Below are 17,460 nucleotides of genomic sequence, written 5' to 3' on the forward strand. Positions count from 1 at the left end.
TGACCAGAAATAGACTGTAGGCACTTAACCTTGTTTTTATGAATCAGTCTATGGTAAAATTGGTTTTAAAGTCACAGTTTCCATGAACCTATCTGTGATGTTTTAAGTGAGAACTTACTATGTATAGTGTTTCTTAGTGCTGAAACAGGCAGTGTGTCTGGAAATCACTTTTGTTTGGTACCACAAGTAACACAAACTAACTTTCCCAGGCTCTTCCTTATTTAGTATGTTTTTATGTGGATAAATGTTATGGAAAACAAAAGTATTGTGGGAAAATTAAAATGTCCCATTGTACATTTTTTGGCAGATTGTATTCAGATTTAAAACATTTAAATATGTGGAATATACAAAATCCACTTTTATATTGGACCACCCAGATTCATGATATGGGATGACAAACTATAAAAATAAGAAACCTGTAGGTGACATTGTACATTTTATGCAGTTGACTAAATGTTGGGTTTAGGTTTAGGAAGATCAGTAGGAAGGAAGAAAACAAAACACGTTAATATTTAACATACCCAAAACTATGCAACAGAGGTAGTTATAAGAATGTAGTCTCCAGGAGAAAAATTCATATTCATTCTCTCTCTTTCTCTCTCCCTCTCTGTCTCTTGTCTTCCCCCTTCTCTAAATATATGGTTCAGAAAACTACTTTTCAGAGTTGGAGGTTTATTAAAAAAAAGTTTATGCTTTCTTTTGTTTCCTCTTATAGGAATAATTCAGGACGCTGCAGACAGAAAAGTAGTAATTTAACTCACTTTAACTCTTTTTTTTTCTATTCCATTCATAAATGTGACAATTCTCAAAACATTTATTTGAGAGAATCTAATTCTCTAGTAGTTGAATTCCCAAAGCTCATACTTTATGACGTCATTCACGGCGTGGAGATTAGACCTTCATGTGTCCTTTACTATTTACAGAATTATTAAACCTAAGTGTTTCAATCATACTTATACCTTTAACAGCTTGAATTTAATCTGTTAGTGCAAGAGAACTTTGGCTCTCCCGTCCTCCTTTCCCGTACCTCGCCCCACGTGGGGACATTCTCCTGTGTGTGAGGCTGCTTTCCTTTCCCTGAAGGTGGGCCGAGCAAAGGAGAGTGACGCAAGAGTGGGCTGTGTCCTGGATGCTGCGAGCGCCTCTGCCTCCTTGAGAATGAGCCCATTAGCTGCACAAATTCGCAGCGGGCGGCCGGGGCAGCGGCTACAGCAGCAGCGGCGGAGGCTCTGCATTACCCAGTCCTGCGTCCTCTGCAGGCGCCCGAAGCTGAGTGCGCATCCTCTACCGCACCCAAGCTTCGTCTCTCATTTCAAGCTCTTCATGCTGCCCAACTAAAAGGAAAACATGGGCACGGGGGATTTTATCTGCATTTCCATGACTGGAGGGGCGCCCTGGGGGTTCAGATTGCAAGGTGGCAAGGAGCAGAAGCAGCCCTTACAAGTTGCAAAGGTAGGACCTGAACGAAGTGTCACGGCTCTGTGCTAGGAAGGAAGGAATGAAAGCAACCTGTTGATGGTGTTTTCAAGTTCTGATGCAGAAGTCTAAGTATTAGTTTGATTTTGCAGCGGACATTGATTTTTCTAGGATGTGAGTTGTTTTCTAAGAAACTTTGGAGAGTAATGGACCACATCCTATGTAATTAACTTGCGATCGATGAGGGGTAGGTGGGAAGAATGCCGTATTTATCAGCAGAGGAAAAGGCCTAGTTAACCATGTTCTTCTGACAACCAGCGAGACACTGGGGAGCGTTTCTTCCAGGCAATTTTAGAACGTTCAGTTGAGTTATTGTTTCATGTCACTTCACTTGGCTCTGGCAGAGGAGACACGCTCAGTTCAGCATAACTACTTTGCTTGGCTATTTTGGGGACTCATATAGAGCGTTGGTAGTGACATTTATTACGCAGCATTCATGAAAAGGCCAATTTTGGGCAATAATTTTAAAAGTATGATGAAATAGCATAAAATCTATTTAAAAGAATACCCTTTTAAGGATTTGAGAAATAAATGCAAAAATCCAAGTGCTGTATTCCTTCTTATGTACTCTTTTAGTCAAGATCTCAAAAATAAACTTAGAAGATAATCTAAATATATTATAATTAACTAAGAGGTAACTTTGTAACACATTAATAAAAGTGCTTTATGCTTTTATTGCCATTAGATTGCCTGCATTACCAGTTAGCCAGAGGGGATCTGGTATTCTCTAATTGGCATTCAGCTAAAATAAAACTTAAAATGCACAAAACTAAGCAAACTTTTACCTAACTTCATCATCAAATTGCAAATTATAGTATTGTACTGAAGAACATGCAAGAGCATGGGATTAATTTCCTACTTTATGCTTATGTTAAAAATGGGTACAGATCTTTATGAAATACGTGGGCCATTGCCTTTGTAGTTATTGCTTCCCTCTGGCTTTTACTTTTTTTTTTTTTTCTTTTAAGTGTCCCTTGTGAAGAAAGAAGTTTCTTTGAAACTTCTTTTTGCTTCCAGGCATCCATCTGAAAATCCTTTCGTAATGTGATGGTGGAATCCTGCCACCTAGTGAAAATTGCGAACATCAAGAATGAAGCATAAAACAGTAGATGAAAAGCAGAGTTTTTATAACTGGAAAGTTCCTCCGAGGTCTGCAGTTCAACCCATGAATTTTAGATGAGGAAAGAGCCCAGGGATGTTAAGTAACTTGCCTTGAGTTTTCAGCTTGGAACTGGTAGAGTAATTAAAGGCTCAGAAAGGTGGTTTTGTTGGGTTCCTTTAGGAGTCAATAGCAGGCAACCTCACATAAAATATGAATGCCCAATTTAGCATATGTAGAATTCGTGACACTGAAGCAGATTCGTCCTGAGTCTAGAATAGCAGTTGGCTGGCTCTAGGTATGAGATTTGGGTTCTAATTCCAGCTCTGATCTAACTTGCCGCCTGGCCTTAAGAAAATCTCTCACCCTTCCTGTCTCATCTGTTCTCTCTCTCTCTCTGTGTATGTAGGGAGAGAGAGACAGTTTTAACTTAGGTAGTAAAGAAGTAAGCAAGAAATTGGACTGTGCAGTCTACGAAGCTCTGTCTTGCCCAAGTATTCTACGATCCTTCTAGCGGACAGTTTTAGAATCACTTGCCTGCTAATTGAAATATGGGGACAGAGTGGCTGAGTGCTGTTGTTCTCTGGTGGCTCTTTGGCAGTCAGGCCTGAAGAGTAGGGTGGGTAGTGGGTTTCTTCTGAGTTCTCCATGTGCCGATTTCAATGTGGAACCTCCTTGTGGTGACTCACTGAAGAGCTGAAGCAGATTGCTAGGAAAGGGTGCTGTGGAGGAGATTCTCTGCTAATGGCATCTCTATTGCCAGGATTCAGTAAGGTTGTTAGGCTATGTCAGAATCCAGTCCTACACTCCCCCGAAATTATCCTTCTTAAAATATCCAGCAATACATTTGTGATTTTCAAAAGATCATTATTGAAGCATCTAGATGATTGCTTTGCTTTTGTAGTTTGTGATACTATAGTTAGAGCTATAAATTTTAAAATATCATTATGAAAGTATCTGGAAGTTTGCCTTAATTCTTGTGTGTTTGTGTGTGTAAGAGAGAGGGAGAAAGAGAGAGAGAGAGAGAAACTGTAGTCTACAGCCTACCTTTTGTCCGTATGTTAAAAAGACTAAAGAGCTATCTATAGAAGATGTTAAGTTCTAAATTACCATGGCAAAGCATATTTTTGTTGATCTTTTTCTTTTTTTAGTTCAAATTATTATATTCGATTTCTTATACTAGCATTATTTGTGGGAGAAATTCCTTGGAACAAAGTGCTTATCACTTTCTCTGTTATACAGCTATTGCCTCACTATGATAACTGTATTTTATTTTAAACATTAAGTCAATTCAGATCTAGTCATGGTATCTCACTGAGTTCAAGGCAAAGTGAATGTTGCTTGGGCATACACTTTCTCTTCTCGTAAGGACTGGTGATAGCTTGTTAGGACTGGATGCAAGGAAAGAGACAGAAAGGCTAGAGAGATGGTTGCTGTCAAATCAAATGTTCACAGTTTTGAATCACATGCACAGAATTAATTTGGGAGTTGTAGGAAAACTTAAATTTTCAAAGAAAAGAAAATTTCAGCGAGTGCTTGAACCATGCTCCTTAAAATGGGAATGCTACAAAGCAGTTCTGTAGACAATAACACATTTTGGCTTGCTGTGAAATATCTACATATTTAGGTTTTTCATAATTCTATATAGAGTAAAAATCTAACAGGCTGAAATAGTGTGAAAAAACTCGTCTAATGTTATTAAGAACAATAAAAATTGAATAACTTTATAATTCCCAATAAATACCTTTATAGTGACATATTTAGTCACTTTTGAAATACGTCCAAACATGTTTAGTATTTGGTTAGCTGGTTGAACTATACACAAACCCCCAGTTTTAAAGATAAATAACAGGAATATTCATTATCAAAACCTGTCATTGACATTTAAGCTCAATGCCACGAAAATCTGTTTTGTTTTAAAAAATAAACTGAATTTTTATAAGGCCCAAATAATCAGTAACATAAGCTTGTTTTTAAAATGTTTATATATCTTTTAATTTATATTCTAAATATATGTGATGGGAGGCAAACATTTCTAACACTGAGTTATAGCATAATACTCTGCAAAGTATATTTTCAAGAGATTATAAACAGAAACAAATTTATCCAAACAGAAAACCACACTGTGTGTGCAGATGGCTTTACAAAAAGAATGTGAGCACTTCTTCTTTACAGAACTCTCTCTTTTGGGACATATACTTATCTGGCTCTGTCTCAGGACATACTTTTGGCAAATCACTTTGAAAAATCCTCATATAAAGGAGTGGGGAGAAATTTTTGTTTTACAAAAATCTGCAATTGAAAAATTACTCACATTTTGAAAATAATTAAGAAAAAAATGTTCAGACTGTTTATCCGTTCTATGTTTTAATATAGTTAGAAATTTATTTTTTCTTCAAATCTTATATGCCACTGTAGTATGCATTTTTCTGAATTTAGTTCAAAATTTCAAATAATTGTTCATTAAAATTGAGGTGACATAGTATAATCTTTCATTTAATAAGGCCAACATGGATTTAATAATTCTTATCTATTATTGTATATGTGTTCTTTAAGATTTTGAATAAAAATGTATTATTTACACAAAACACCTTTCAGATAATATAATTCTTTTCCCTTAGTGCCATCAGTAAGGTTTTTAAAATGTTTCAAATAGAAGAATTCCAGAAACATAGGTATTTCTAAAGGGAGTAAAAGATTTTAATGTGTTCGAGTGTGTATACTTGAGAATAAATGCTCCTTCCTGTATATGAAAACTAGTAATATCTTTACGAAAATATGCTTAATCACTTAATTTTTAAATTGATTTTTAAGCCCTTTCCAGGAATTTTAAAGCCAGACATGCTTATAGAAGTTAATGTGCTCTAGGTAAATCTATTAAGTAGGTGATATTTTAAAATCCTTATTTTGGAATAATATATTTTAAGAGAGAGTTCTGAAAGATGACAATGAGATGAAATATTCACTATGCATGAACTTTGCCATTAGCTGGACATCGCACATATGTAGCTTACATGTATCAAGCCCTTGCCATGTGCCAGGAAAAGTTGCAAGTGCTTTGCTGGTATTATCTCTTCAAATGTTCCTCAAAACCTAAACAGTAGATATGAGAAAGGCTACATTGCTTGCCAATGGTTAAGCTACAAAAAATGATGAGATCTGATTTTTCTTCTTCCTCATTGGTGGAAACAGGTGCCTGAGAGGATAAAAATAGGTTAAATCAGTCCCAAAAGGAAAGATTATTTAAAAGAAATACCATAGTTTGTGTACAACCCTGATTTAATTGATCTGGGGTTCACCCTGGACATCAGGATTTATAAACACTCCAAAGGGAATTGTGATGTGTGGTCAAGATTCACCAAAGCTGCTATAGAAAGTTGAGGCCAAAAAAAAAATCTGATGTTCTACCGTACAGCATGGTGACTATAGTTGATAATAATGTATTGTATATTTCAAAATAGCTAAAAAAGAGGAGTTTAAATGTCCCCATCACAAAGAAATGATAAATATTTGAGGTCATGGATATGCTAATTAGCCTGATTTGATCATTCCGCAATGTATACATGTTTTGCTACATCACGTTGTACCCCATAATACATGCAACTATTATTTGTCCATTAAAAATAAAATAAAATTAAAAAAGAAGATATATATGTATATGAATATATATTATATATATTTTGCTGGTTCATGAATTCATCATCATCAATCATCTAAGATTCTTTACTGCTCCGATGTTCTATAATTGTCATGAAAATTCAAGAAAAGGTTAAAAAAAAACAAAGTGAGGCCAGATAGGTCCCCACAGGACTTACTGATGGGTGGTGGCACGTTATGTTCCTTCCGCCCTTCCCCGCTGCCTCTCTCCTAGTCAACCTAAGGGGAAGACCAGAGAGAGGCTAATCATTATCTGGGTTTTTGGCACTGTGAGCAGGTCATAATAGTGGTGGGAGGATTTTCCCTTTCTGAAGCCAGAATGGATGGGCTGCTCAGGTCAGCGGGAGTGGGGAAGAGGAGGTATTGGGAAGCTCCAAAATGATTACTGTAAAGATCAGAGGAACTGGCAAGAAGGGGAGACTAGCAGTTTATTCCCTGGTAGTTTGTATTCTCTGTCCATGGACTTGCTAGCCTCCCTAGTGCCTTCATAAGTGGGAGTGGGTGCAGAGTGTTGGGGGAAAGTTGGGGGAATAAAACTGCAGAAAGATGCAGGGGGAAGGAGAGTAGGAGAAAAAGGAAGAAGGAGAGAGAGAGATAATATGATTTGCTTTAAAAACAATTACCTTTGTTTAATACTCAATAAAAGTTCAGAGTTTTTATTTCTAAGCTGAGAGTTCTATACTCTGACAGTAACATTCAAGAAACACTTCTTTAGGCTAACTGAAACTACACATCTGCCTAATACCGAAACGCATCCCAGGTTACTAAAGTACTGATTCACATTTAACAAAAAGAGAAGAAAAAGGAAGAGGGAGAGTATACAGTTCTTGTCATGCCCAGTCAAATTTTCATTCATTCTGCCTAGAAATATTAGTTTCAACATGATCATCAATGGAAGTCACATGAGTTGGTGGTAAGTTTTCAGGACTAACATACGTAAAGAACACGTGATTGATATGAACCTATGTGATGTAAGGAGCGTCAGCTCATTCCATTATAAACATATATTTCTTCCAGTAACGGCTTTCGACATGATAAAGACGAATCCATTTGTTAGTAATATTTTGGGCAGATCTCATAATTCCTGGTGGCTTTTAGTTATTAAAACACTCAACTTTAATTAAAGCTTCAGTCAACTATCTGACTCTAAACTCTCTCCCTAGTCACTGTGGCCAGGCTTGTGGCTCCAGAGTGTGGCATGGAAAGGAGGGTGTCTGCTGTTTACCCATATCCCTCTAGTCCCTCCATGGTTGAAGGAAAGAGGAAAGATTTGAAGAGGAAAGGGACAGATAGATATATTTATTCATAACTGAATGAGGTGGCGTTTCTCTCTTCTTTGGGTGTTGTGCTTTTCTGGTTAATGTGAATGGCCATTAATGTCCTCTCTGAGGCTGGTGTCCACATTCTGGAGCATGTGTACGGTTTCTTCCGGGAGAGCTAGAGGGCCTCATTAGTGTACAATCCCCTAACACAGGAAATCAGGCTTCTGACAATCTCATCTGTACCTCCTACAATCCCACTGGTTCATCAAGATACCAGCTTGCTCCTGCTAGACTCTGGTTGAGTTTGGCCTTTCTGGGTAGGGCCTTGGCAAGATGGTTCAAATCTAGCTACCTTTTATGATAGTCACTCACCCACAGGAAATGCCAGGATCCTTGCCTTGCCAAATGGGGAAGTCACTATGCAGTGTCATTATGACATACACATTATGCCTAACTGGATATTTTGCATATTTTTCATAGCAATCATCTTAATGTAGCTTCCAAAATAACTTCTGTCACTTAATTAGTGTTTAAGAATATAAACTAATTTATACATTTGGCTAAAAATATTTCACATGTGTATATCTTATAATTTCTGAAGTGTCTTAATATATGTTATCTCTTTTAACATTAATTCGGTTGATAAAGTTTCGTAATTCTCAGTTTATAGATTAAAGAAACTGATCCTGAAAAATAAATTAATTGTGAAAACATTATATAAAGAAGCCCAAAGTTAAATATAATTCTTTCTGTCTATTAGGGGCGTCATGCTACCCCACTGCCTCTACCTGGATAAAAAGAACAGGCTGTCACTTAGTACTGGTGAAAAGTGCAATGACTTCAGTATAGGGTTTCTATGAAATAGAATCTCACCAAATTTAACCTTATTCCTTAAAAACATTGATAAGAAACTATTCTTTGTTTAATGGGCCCGAGGAAGAGGGAGGAAGAGGATTATAGGTAATGTGCAATGGGAGAAAGACTGAAAATGGAACCAGTCTCCTTATCAATAAATCTGAATAATATATAGACTCCAAGTTTATTATGTCTTTTCTAACAAATTCATGATGAAACTGAATGCAGTGAGGTTCTTATAAAAGGAAATGGAGAATTTCTGAAACAGGTTCATTAAACAATTCTGAAGAGTAAACACCTTCATGAAATTAAAAGACTCGTCTAAGAAAGAAAATAACATTTGCTCTTTTGAGGGATATTTTTGACAACCTCAATGAGAACATGTTTATGATTTTGGATTACTTTAGGCACTTAATGTTTCTGAATTGTCTATCATTCTTTTCTGTTTTTCAAAAGCAGGGATGGCCAGAGTCTCAACAAACTGTATCTTCAAGTCTTTGTGAAATTGTTTGCATGTGGCAGATTATTGGATGTCGTTTCCTTTAACTAGCATATAAATCTGGTGTGTTTCAGATAAATGAACAGCAAAATGTGGTGGATTTACCATTTGGAACATTGTGAATGAAAATTTGTGTCTCTAGATTATGTAACAAATAACTATTTCCTAACCATTGGTCTTTGGATTTTTATAATCCTACTCACCAATAACTAGCTTCTCCTCTTGTATTTCGAAGCAGTGTGGGTACTGGATTGATTTTTAAAAAATGAAGGATGAGCTTTCCGGAACAGAATTATGGATTTATGTCTGTATTACTTCATTTTCACACTGCTACAAAGAACTATTTGAGACTGGGTAATTTATAAAGGAAAGAGGTTTAATTGACTCACGTTTCACATGGCTGTGGAGAACTCAGGAAACTTACAGTCATGGCAGAAAGTGAAGGGGAAGCAAGGCACATCTTACATGACATCAGGAGAGAGAGAGAGAGTGAGTGGGGGACTGCGAAACACTTTCAAACCATCAGATCTCATGAGAGCTCACTCACTATCATGAGAAAAGTATGGGGGAAACCGTCCCCACGATCCAATCACCTCCCACCAGTTCCCTCCCTCAACATGTGGGGATTATAATTTGAGATGAGATTTCAGTGGGGACGCAGAGCAAACTATACCAATATTTTATCTGATTCGACCTATAGATACTTCCCCTTCCTTCACCCTTCTTCCTTCATCCGGTTTAACAAAATTTACCTTCTTAAATTTCACCTTTTCAGGACATGTTATTTTTATCCTAGGAAATCTGTAATCATGACCAATGACTGCCATTTAACCCCAAATATCTTCTTGTCTTTAACAGTATCTTCTGGAGAAATTTTTATTTAAGAAACTCATATATGACGTTTACTAGGTGCCAGGCGCTTCTTGAATAACCATTTAAATATAATGACAGAACTCTGAGGTTACCCTTAGTTAAGATCCCCATTACAGGGGCACAAAGAGGTTAAGTGACTTCTCCAGGTCACATGGGTAGTTAAGACCAGAGCTGGGGTTCACATCTAAAGAGCCTGGATCCAGGGCTTGTGTTCTAAGCTCCTACACATGTCCCTTTTGGATCTAGTGTAGTTTGAACAGCCAGTTAAGACAGGAAGACGGCATCTCAACAAGAGCATGCTGGAGAGATTTTTGTGACCCCTTAAACCAAACCTGCTTTTCTTGTTCTGACATGAAGTATAATCTCAATTACTTAATGTTAAATCATTTTATTTGAAACTTTTATTTCCAAAATGAATAATTTAGGAAATAAAACAGAAATAGGCTAGAAACATTCATAATTCTGCCTTCTGAAGGATAATTTTCTTTTATTTTCTTAGCAAGATTTTCCATGTCTTCTTGAAAACTATGGCATGATACCTTGTTTTTGAAGCAAAAACTTTCAAGCAGCTGACCATTTTTGAGAATTTTGTTATGCAGTTCAAGACATATGAGAGGTGAAATTATTAAGAGGATATAAATCCAGTGTGTTTTGCTGGCAGTCTAGATACTGATTTTCTACCTCCTCAGTAACCCCTACTCCATTTCCTGCTCTGTATTCCTGCTCCCACCACCTCGGCTCAGGTCCTTATTTTTGTCTCTTAGATAATTACATTGGCCCTGTAACTGGTCTTCTTGTTTCTGGTTTCACATTCCTTGAGTTCATGCTACACAGAGCTGCCAGAGAGATTTTTCTAAATCACCTGTTATATCACTTCTTAAAATACTTCAAAGGCTCCCCATCTCTGTCATCAAGATAACCATAACATTGGTTTATCTTATGTGCAGACATGGGTTAAGCACTTTAGGAATTATTTTGTTCCTAATATTCCTACAATCCTTTTTGTTTTTTTTAACAGTGGAGGAAACTGAGGCTTAGATAAGTTAAGTAAAAAATTGAATATCATATAGTTAGCAAATGGCAAAACGAGGACAGAAGCCAGTTTGATGACAAAGCCCATGCTCTTAGCTGCCACCCTGCAGTGGGGCTTGCTCACAGACCGACGGACCCGCTATGGCACACGAAGCTCTCTGATCTGGATGCTGACAAACTGTCCAGCCCCATCACCTGTCACCCTCCCAGAAGTGCATTTAGCATTTGAAAATACCACGATTCTCTCAAACACTGTTCCTCCCTGGTTGCTTCATCCCTGCTGTGTCCTTGGCTGGAATGCTTGTCCACCCCATCTCCTGGCGCCTTCCCTAAAATGCTTGGAGAAATTTTACTTATCCTGGACATCTCTGTTAAAGTCAGTTCTCTGAGAGGTTTGACTTCATTCTCTAGTCGGAGGGGAGCACTTGCTCTTCTGTTTCTGTGATCACACACCGCTTTCACCTTCAGCTCCCACATGCAGCCTGACGCTGAAGCTTTTGTTCACAAGTCTGTTTCCTCCATTAGACCAGTGGTAGCCAAAAGGTTTGACTGTGCCTCTTAAAACAATTTTGAGCATATCCCATATACAGGGTGAATGTACATATATATGAAATATAGTATATATGTACATGTACTGATGGGCTATATTTTATCTATAGTGTAAAACATACCAAAAAGAAAACTTTAAAACATGAGATAAAAGGTGAAATAAACAATATTTCAAAACTATTTTTATTTTATTTTCTTGACAATACAAAATGTCTTTTTATTCTCGCTGACCAGACTTTTTTTTAAGTGAGAACAATGTTATTGACAGACTTTTTCAGATTTTGAAAATCTTGATGTGACCCCATGGGGTACAATGATTCAAAGGTCTAGTGAAACTTTAATTTATTTCAGTTCTTGAGTTTAAAGATTGTCATAGCTGAAATGATAATCTCTTAATATATGCAGGTGTACACTGAATAAATTAATCATTACCTGATAATCATTTTTCATTTTCATCGACAAATAATGCAACTATTTTTGTTGCAATTTGACCAGTAGATTTTTCATTTTCTCTGATGTCTACCCTTTGTTCTTACAAACTAATTGGAATAGGTTACATTTTTATTTTTGTATTAAACCCTGACTGTACTTCTTTTTTTTTTTTTTTTTTTGAGATGCAGCCTCCCTCTTGTCGCCCAGCCTGGAGTTCAATGGTGCCATCTTGGCTTACTGCAACCTTTGCCTCCCGGGTTCAAGAGGTTCTCCTGCCTCAGCCTCCTGAGTAGCTGGGATTACAGGCGCCCACCACCACCCCTGGCTAATTTTTGTAGTTTTAGTAGAGATGAGGTTTCACCATGTCGGCCAGGCTGGTCTAGAACTCCTGACCTCTGGTGATCCGCTTGCCTTGGCCTCCCAAAGTGTTGGAATTACAGGCGTGAGCCACCGCACTCAGCCTGCTGTACTTTTTATTTGAAAAATATGAAATCAGGTTAGAAATTCTTCTTCCTAGTTAAATGTGCTATTATGATGTTTTAAAGAATAATACATTTAAGTGATTTCCAGCCCCAAATCACTTAATTATAGAAATATTTTCAACAATTCTGTTTCATTTCTTTTTGAAGTTGCTTTCAAAGCAATTCATGTTAGGGAATGTATCATGCTTATTATCCTAAAATGTGTGTCAGGTGACCAGCAACTAAAAGCCACTTGTCATCACAGAAAACGTCAACAAATTTGGAACATTCATTTATCTGTTAAATAAAACTGAAATATCCTTAGGTTCCACAAGTATTTTAAGGATTTGTAAGAGATACCATTGGAACCTCAGTGGTACAAATTTCTGTATGATAGAAAAACTTTTCCTAGTCACTCCCTATATCATTGGTACGTTTGAAAGTTTCCAGTATGGTTTAAATGTGAGTTTCTATAAAATTACTCATATTTATGACCTCCTGTAGCACTTTTCTACTTCTATTATTTTGCTGCATGAACTTGCCTACAAGTAATGCATTGAATGAATTTGATTTAAGGCACCTCTGTAATCTTACCCTAGAATCTCTCTCTATATAGGTAGGTAGGTAGGTAGGTTGGTAGGTAGATAGATAGATAGATATTTGTCAATTCCTGCTAAAGTCGAGTACTTTATCAATGATTATCAGTGTACATAGTTTTTCTACAAAATATTCATTTTCTTGAGTTAAAGACTTCATTTACTTTTGAGAGTTTATCTCCAGTATCTTTCTTTCTTGGATCCACAAAGAAGTAATTTTTTATTTCAATATTGAAATATAACTTAGAAAATGCCGTAAGCCGAGGTATACCAGCAACATTTTTTTAAAATCCAACCATATGGCAAACTTCCTCCAATATGTAGTTTGTTTCCGTATTATTCATACTAATTTTCTGGTATTTTGTTTTCTTTGCATCTTCAACAGTACTTGCAAAAAATACATTTTGTTGCCATATAGTATTATGTTAGCCATTTTTAATTTGTACCCATGAAGACCTTCCTAAACATTACACTTGGCTTAAATTCTGTTAAGTTTTAAATTGAATATTGCCTTTGTTGAAAAAACAAATCCAGAAGTTTTTCCTGCTCAGATGTTAGTTTTTAAATAGCTTCCTAATCCCAATTGCTTCACAGTAACATTAACTAAACTAACATCATAGGACACAATAAGGCAAAGTTCCTCTGTCACATATTCCAAATGACCCATATTCCAAATTATCTTCTTGATAATTTTGAATATTTTCCCTACCTGTCACATAGGATTAAGCAGTAATGGTATTAATCTCACAATATGATGAAGAGTATCCATAGGAGCAGAGCAGAAGAGTCAGCTCTGGCTCTGCTGTATTCTTGTTGTTCTGTTGTGCTTGAAATGTGTTATTTTTAATTAACAACTTCCTTTCAGAAATATTTTAATAGGAATCATTTTGTGAGAGTCGATTTCCTTGAAACTAAATAATTATGTGGAAATTCACTTAATCAGACACAGGAAAACATAATATGTTGCAAAATACCGAAAGAGAATGAGCTGACGAGAAACCCTCCACCCTTCTGGGAGGTGAGTCCCCTTTTTGGTGAGGTCACCGAAGCACTGTGGGAAGTACGTAACTGTCTGGCCCACAGACCAGACTGGACCAGGATACCACTGTCAATTCACATTGTAAAGTAGATTCAATGTTAGTTGGTGCTCATTTCCTTTTCATTTTGTAGATGAAAATAAATGTGCATAAGAATCCAGTGGGCTTGTTAGATAGTTGGGGGAAGAGCCTTCCAGGCACAGGGTTCTAAAGGTACAGGAGCCCTGAGACAGAAGTGTGCTTGATATGGTCAAGGAACAGTAAATGGGCCAATGGAGCTGGCACATATTTCCATGACAAATTGTTATGAGAAGTCCTGTCTTTCACAGTGGTAAAAATGAAAAACTCTCTCTCCTGGGAACTCTGGCCATGTGGTTATTTTCCCATCATTAAATAATTAACACACTGGTCTTATAAGAACAACTTTGCAATTAGATCTTTGAATTTCCTCTTTATCCGTTTCGGCTTCTCATGATGTAGCAGCCTACTGACCTGTCTCTAGAGCACCTGTATTAGTCCATTTTCACACTGCTGATAAAGACATACCTGAGACTAAGTAATTTATAAAGAAAAAGAGGTTTAATGAACTCACAGTTCCATGTGGCTGGGGAGGCCTCACAATCATGGTGGAAGGCAAAATGGCAGCAGACAAGAGAGAATGAGAGCCAAGCAAAAGGGGTTTCCCCTTATAAAACCATCAGATCTGGTGAGACTTACTTATTTACTACCATGAGAACAGTATGAGGGAAACCACCCCATGATTTAATTTTCTCCCACCGGGTCCCTCCCATAACACGTGGGAATTGTGGGAGCTACGATTCAAGATGAGATTTGGGTGGGGACACAGCCAAACCATGTCAAGCACTTATTTAAGTGAATAATCACTACAACCTTTTATGTAACAATTCTGATAAAAGTAATATTAAGGTAATCTTTTCTCTTCATCTGAAGTGCATTCTCCCAGTGAGAGAAGAGGAATTTAAGGAGTGTTGAGGATAATTTTAATACTTAGATCCTGTTTGTTTTAACCTTGACACCATATCTAGAGCAAAGAAGAGTTTTGCTGTATTTTCTAATGTGTCTTAATTTCAGTTCTCCTTAAAAAAGAGATAACCCTATTTGGATATTGTTTGGAAACGAGCCCATGGAAAGGATAAAAATATTTCAGTGCTGGTTACGACTTAATGTGTAAATTTAAAGATATTTTTCAGAGCTTCATTTTCCTCATCTGTAGAATAAGGTACTATGTAATGAAATTGCTGCCTTTGTAGGTAAAAAATATTGGAATATTACTCAGTTTTATAGGTGAGAAATCTGAGACCCAAATAGCCAGTCAATAATATAACTCAAAAGGCTTTTTAAAGACTGTATATTAAGATGATTTCCTTGAAACTAGATAATTATATGGAAATTCACTTAATCAGGCACAGTAAAACATAATATATTGCAAAATGCTGAAAGAGAATGAGCTCATGAGAAAGCATCTTTCTCTTTCTGTGTACCTGGTACACAGTAATCATGCAGTAAAGGGGTTTGTCTTTAGTATTGTTATTCTAGTTAAAGGAGGAAGTAACTGTCTTCTAAACAAGTTTTATTTATTCAAAAATTAAGAAAAGCAGTAGTCCAATTCACTGAACTCCAGATATGCACATAAAATCTGTAGCACAAAAGCCAGTTAGAACAACTTGTGATGACACTTTCACCCAGTGCAAGTTTTCATTTTTGATAAATACGACATTTCAGAAAATGTTTGCAGTATCAGTTACTAATCAAGGTTACTTTGTTATGTAGTTTAATCAGTTTAAGACACAGGATCCTAAAATTATGTATTTTATGTGGCCAAATACAATCAAATGATTGTCCCACTTAAAAATGGTGCAATTTTTTTTTTTTTTCTAGGCAGAGTCTCGCTCTGTCACCAGGCTGGAGTGCAGTGGTGTGATCTCGGCTCACTGCAACCTCTGACTCCCTGGTTCAAGCAATTCTCCTGCCTCAGCCTCCCGAGTAGCTGGGATTTACAGGCACACGTCACCATGCCCAGCTAATTTTTGAATTTTCGGTAGAGATGGGGTTTCACTATGTTGGCCAGGATGGTCTCGATCTCCTGACCTCATGATCCGCCCACCTTGGCCTCCCAAAGTGCTAGGATTACAGGCATGAGACACCGTGCCCAGTCAATGGTACAAATTTTTGAAAGGAAATATCTCAAGCTATAATGAATCGCATATAACTCTGTTGAGCTCTATTTAGAGCAAATGGACTTTCTTTCAATATATTAGTCTTTGTGCCTCAGTTTCTTCATTTGTAACACAGCGATAGTTATAACGCTCATTTCCAAGGATTGTTTTCAGGATTAGAAATTATACATTCAAATCACTTAGTACTTAGAAAACATTCAAGAGTTTAATAATTATTATTAGCATGTTTGCGGTTATTCTAATTTTATCTCAGTAACTTTTATGAAATTAAGGCATATCTGCTGTCTTCTCTTCAGTGATTTTTGAGACCCGAATGTCATTGGAAGGGCTCCTGTAGTCCTTGGAGTCCCACCTTGTGAAGTGGCATTTAATAGTTTTAGAATGCTGCCTCACATTTGCTGAATAACCTATTGCCCTTTAATTGGAAACAGCATATGGAAATCATCACGAAGAGAAGAAATCATTTCAAGTGCTTTGAAAATATAAAAGAAAATAAATTGTCCTTGGTAAGTAAATATAGGACACTGATCTCTGAACAGTCAGGAAAATTCTGTGCCAGGGCCTTTGGCAAAGGCTAATGAGGATTTTGTTACCTCCCCCACCTCCACGCCCACATGCTTGTCTTCTAAATTACAAGACCTTATTACTATATAAGGCTGCTTTTTCTAAGTAAATGATAATACATTCAACTCCTTGGAGTTTTTAGCTTTTCAAACAGTGGTGAGTTATTTTCATCAGTCAAGATCAAGCTAAAATGAAAACCAAAATCTGTGAGAGTCAGATAATACCATAGAAGTTACCTTTATTTATTTATTTTTCTTTCATGAAAAACATAGCATTTTCCACTGGATGGTGCTCAGCATGATTGCTATTAGATTGACTTGTGTAAATATTATATTACATTTATCGGTTGCTGTAGGGAGTCAAAATGTAATGATCCATTTTCACATCTCCAATCTTTTGGCTGCCGGCCTGCCAGATGGGGAAATGTTAATCAGAACAATTGTATCTCAGTGCAGAGCTGTGGTCAGGGAGAGGAAGCTCATTACTCCATCCTACCCCCATGCCACAATGACCAGATAGCTTCATGTTGACTAGGTTACTGTGGATCCCTTCAGCTGCAGGCACAGGACTGAGAGTAGACACAAATTCAACTAAGGATCCCATCATGTTATTTATTCCATTATGTTCTTCATGATATCCAATTACCCTGACCCTCTGCTTCTCTTTCTTATTTGAGCTGGAAAATTCCTTCTTCTTTCTATTCACGGCTCCCATTCTCTTAATTCCCATTCTTTCTTTGTCTAGATTTTTGAAGTCTCTTCTCCCTGTAGCTGCCTGAGCAAATTGAGACATTGAACCTAATATTGCCTTACCTGCAGAAGAAACAGAAGTGATACCTGATGTGTGTGTGTGTGTGTGTGTGTGTGTGAG

The 17,460-nt window shown here is 36.9% G+C and overlaps 1 protein-coding gene across 3 annotated transcripts in view; it reads left to right on the plus strand.

Annotated features, from left to right (window-relative positions):
* The first annotated feature begins 1,164 nt into the window (after positions 1 to 1,164).
* Positions 1,165 to 17,460, plus strand: part of SYNPO2 (synaptopodin 2) — a 179,176-nt gene continuing 162,880 nt past the window's right edge. For 2 of the 3 annotated variants that reach the window (XM_023220040.1, XM_023220041.1), the window contains exon 1: positions 1,165 to 1,452. In XM_023220040.1, coding sequence (XP_023075808.1) covers positions 1,348 to 1,452 — 105 coding nt within the window. In that variant the 5' untranslated portion in view covers positions 1,165 to 1,347. The remainder of the gene's footprint in view (positions 1,453 to 17,460) is intronic. The other variant, XM_023220042.1, reaches the window with a different exon arrangement.

Source organism: Piliocolobus tephrosceles, chromosome 3, assembly GCF_002776525.5.
Source record: "Piliocolobus tephrosceles isolate RC106 chromosome 3, ASM277652v3, whole genome shotgun sequence".
In the NCBI taxonomy this organism is placed as follows: domain Eukaryota; kingdom Metazoa; phylum Chordata; class Mammalia; order Primates; family Cercopithecidae; genus Piliocolobus; species Piliocolobus tephrosceles.